At 55.1% G+C, this 749-nt stretch overlaps 1 protein-coding gene across 1 annotated transcript in view; it reads left to right on the top strand.

Annotated features, from left to right (window-relative positions):
- The first annotated feature begins 211 nt into the window (after window positions 1-211).
- Window positions 212-749, top strand: part of LOC109389813 (endonuclease/exonuclease/phosphatase family domain-containing protein 1-like) — a 10,163-nt gene continuing 9,625 nt past the window's right edge. The window contains exon 1 of the mRNA XM_019655699.1: window positions 212-261. Coding sequence (XP_019511244.1) covers window positions 212-261 — 50 coding nt within the window. The remainder of the gene's footprint in view (window positions 262-749) is intronic.

The following is a 749-nucleotide window of genomic DNA, read 5'->3' as shown; positions in this document are numbered from 1 at the left end:
CTGTTCCCTGCTCTTTTCTCCGTCCTCCACAATACATGCCCGTTCAGTCCGGGTGCTGAGCCCAGCCAGGCATGTGGCGGGGACCACAGCTGAAGTTAGGGACACGGTGGAGGCTGCTCAGGTTGTGCAAAGCCACTTCCTCTCCTTTCACAACGAGCGAGCAGTGCTGGTCCCTTGGGAGACGCTGCTGATCTCACAGGTTTAGGATGGCATGGCGGCAGAGGCCTGTCCTCTTTCCACAAGGCCCCTGGTGGCCTCTGGGTGAGGCAGGTGGATTCAGTGTGGCCCTCTGACTGCCCGAGATGGCAGGGATTCAGCACCAGGCCTGGGGACCATGCCAACTCCACCCTGTTTGTCTGCCCCGCTCACTGTCCCTTATAGCCCCGGTCCAGGGCTTCAGACCCCAGTGTGGGGCCCTGTCCACCTGTGAGGTGACCAGTTCCACCATTGGGACTGTTAGCCCCAACCCCCATTCATCCAGCAAATATTTATCAAGCATTTACTAGGTGCCGGGCACCATTTGTGGTAAGTGGCAGCAAATCAGGAAGCAAACCCACCCTTTGGGGTCTTCTTTTGTTTGATTGTCAGCGTTGTCATGTACCGGCTGTGGGATTTTAGGAAAGTTACTTAACCTCTCTGAGCAGCTGAGTTTTCATCTGGTGATGGGAGTAGGAGTGGGATGAAAAATGATTAAAAAGATACCTCTGGAAACAGCCTAGGCTTCCCCTCACCCCCTACCCACAAAAAAA

This window comes from Hipposideros armiger, unplaced genomic scaffold, assembly GCF_001890085.2.
Source record: "Hipposideros armiger isolate ML-2016 unplaced genomic scaffold, ASM189008v1 scaffold_244, whole genome shotgun sequence".
Classification (NCBI taxonomy): Eukaryota; Metazoa; Chordata; class Mammalia; order Chiroptera; family Hipposideridae; genus Hipposideros; species Hipposideros armiger.
This window is presented reverse-complemented; position numbering and strand designations above follow the sequence as displayed.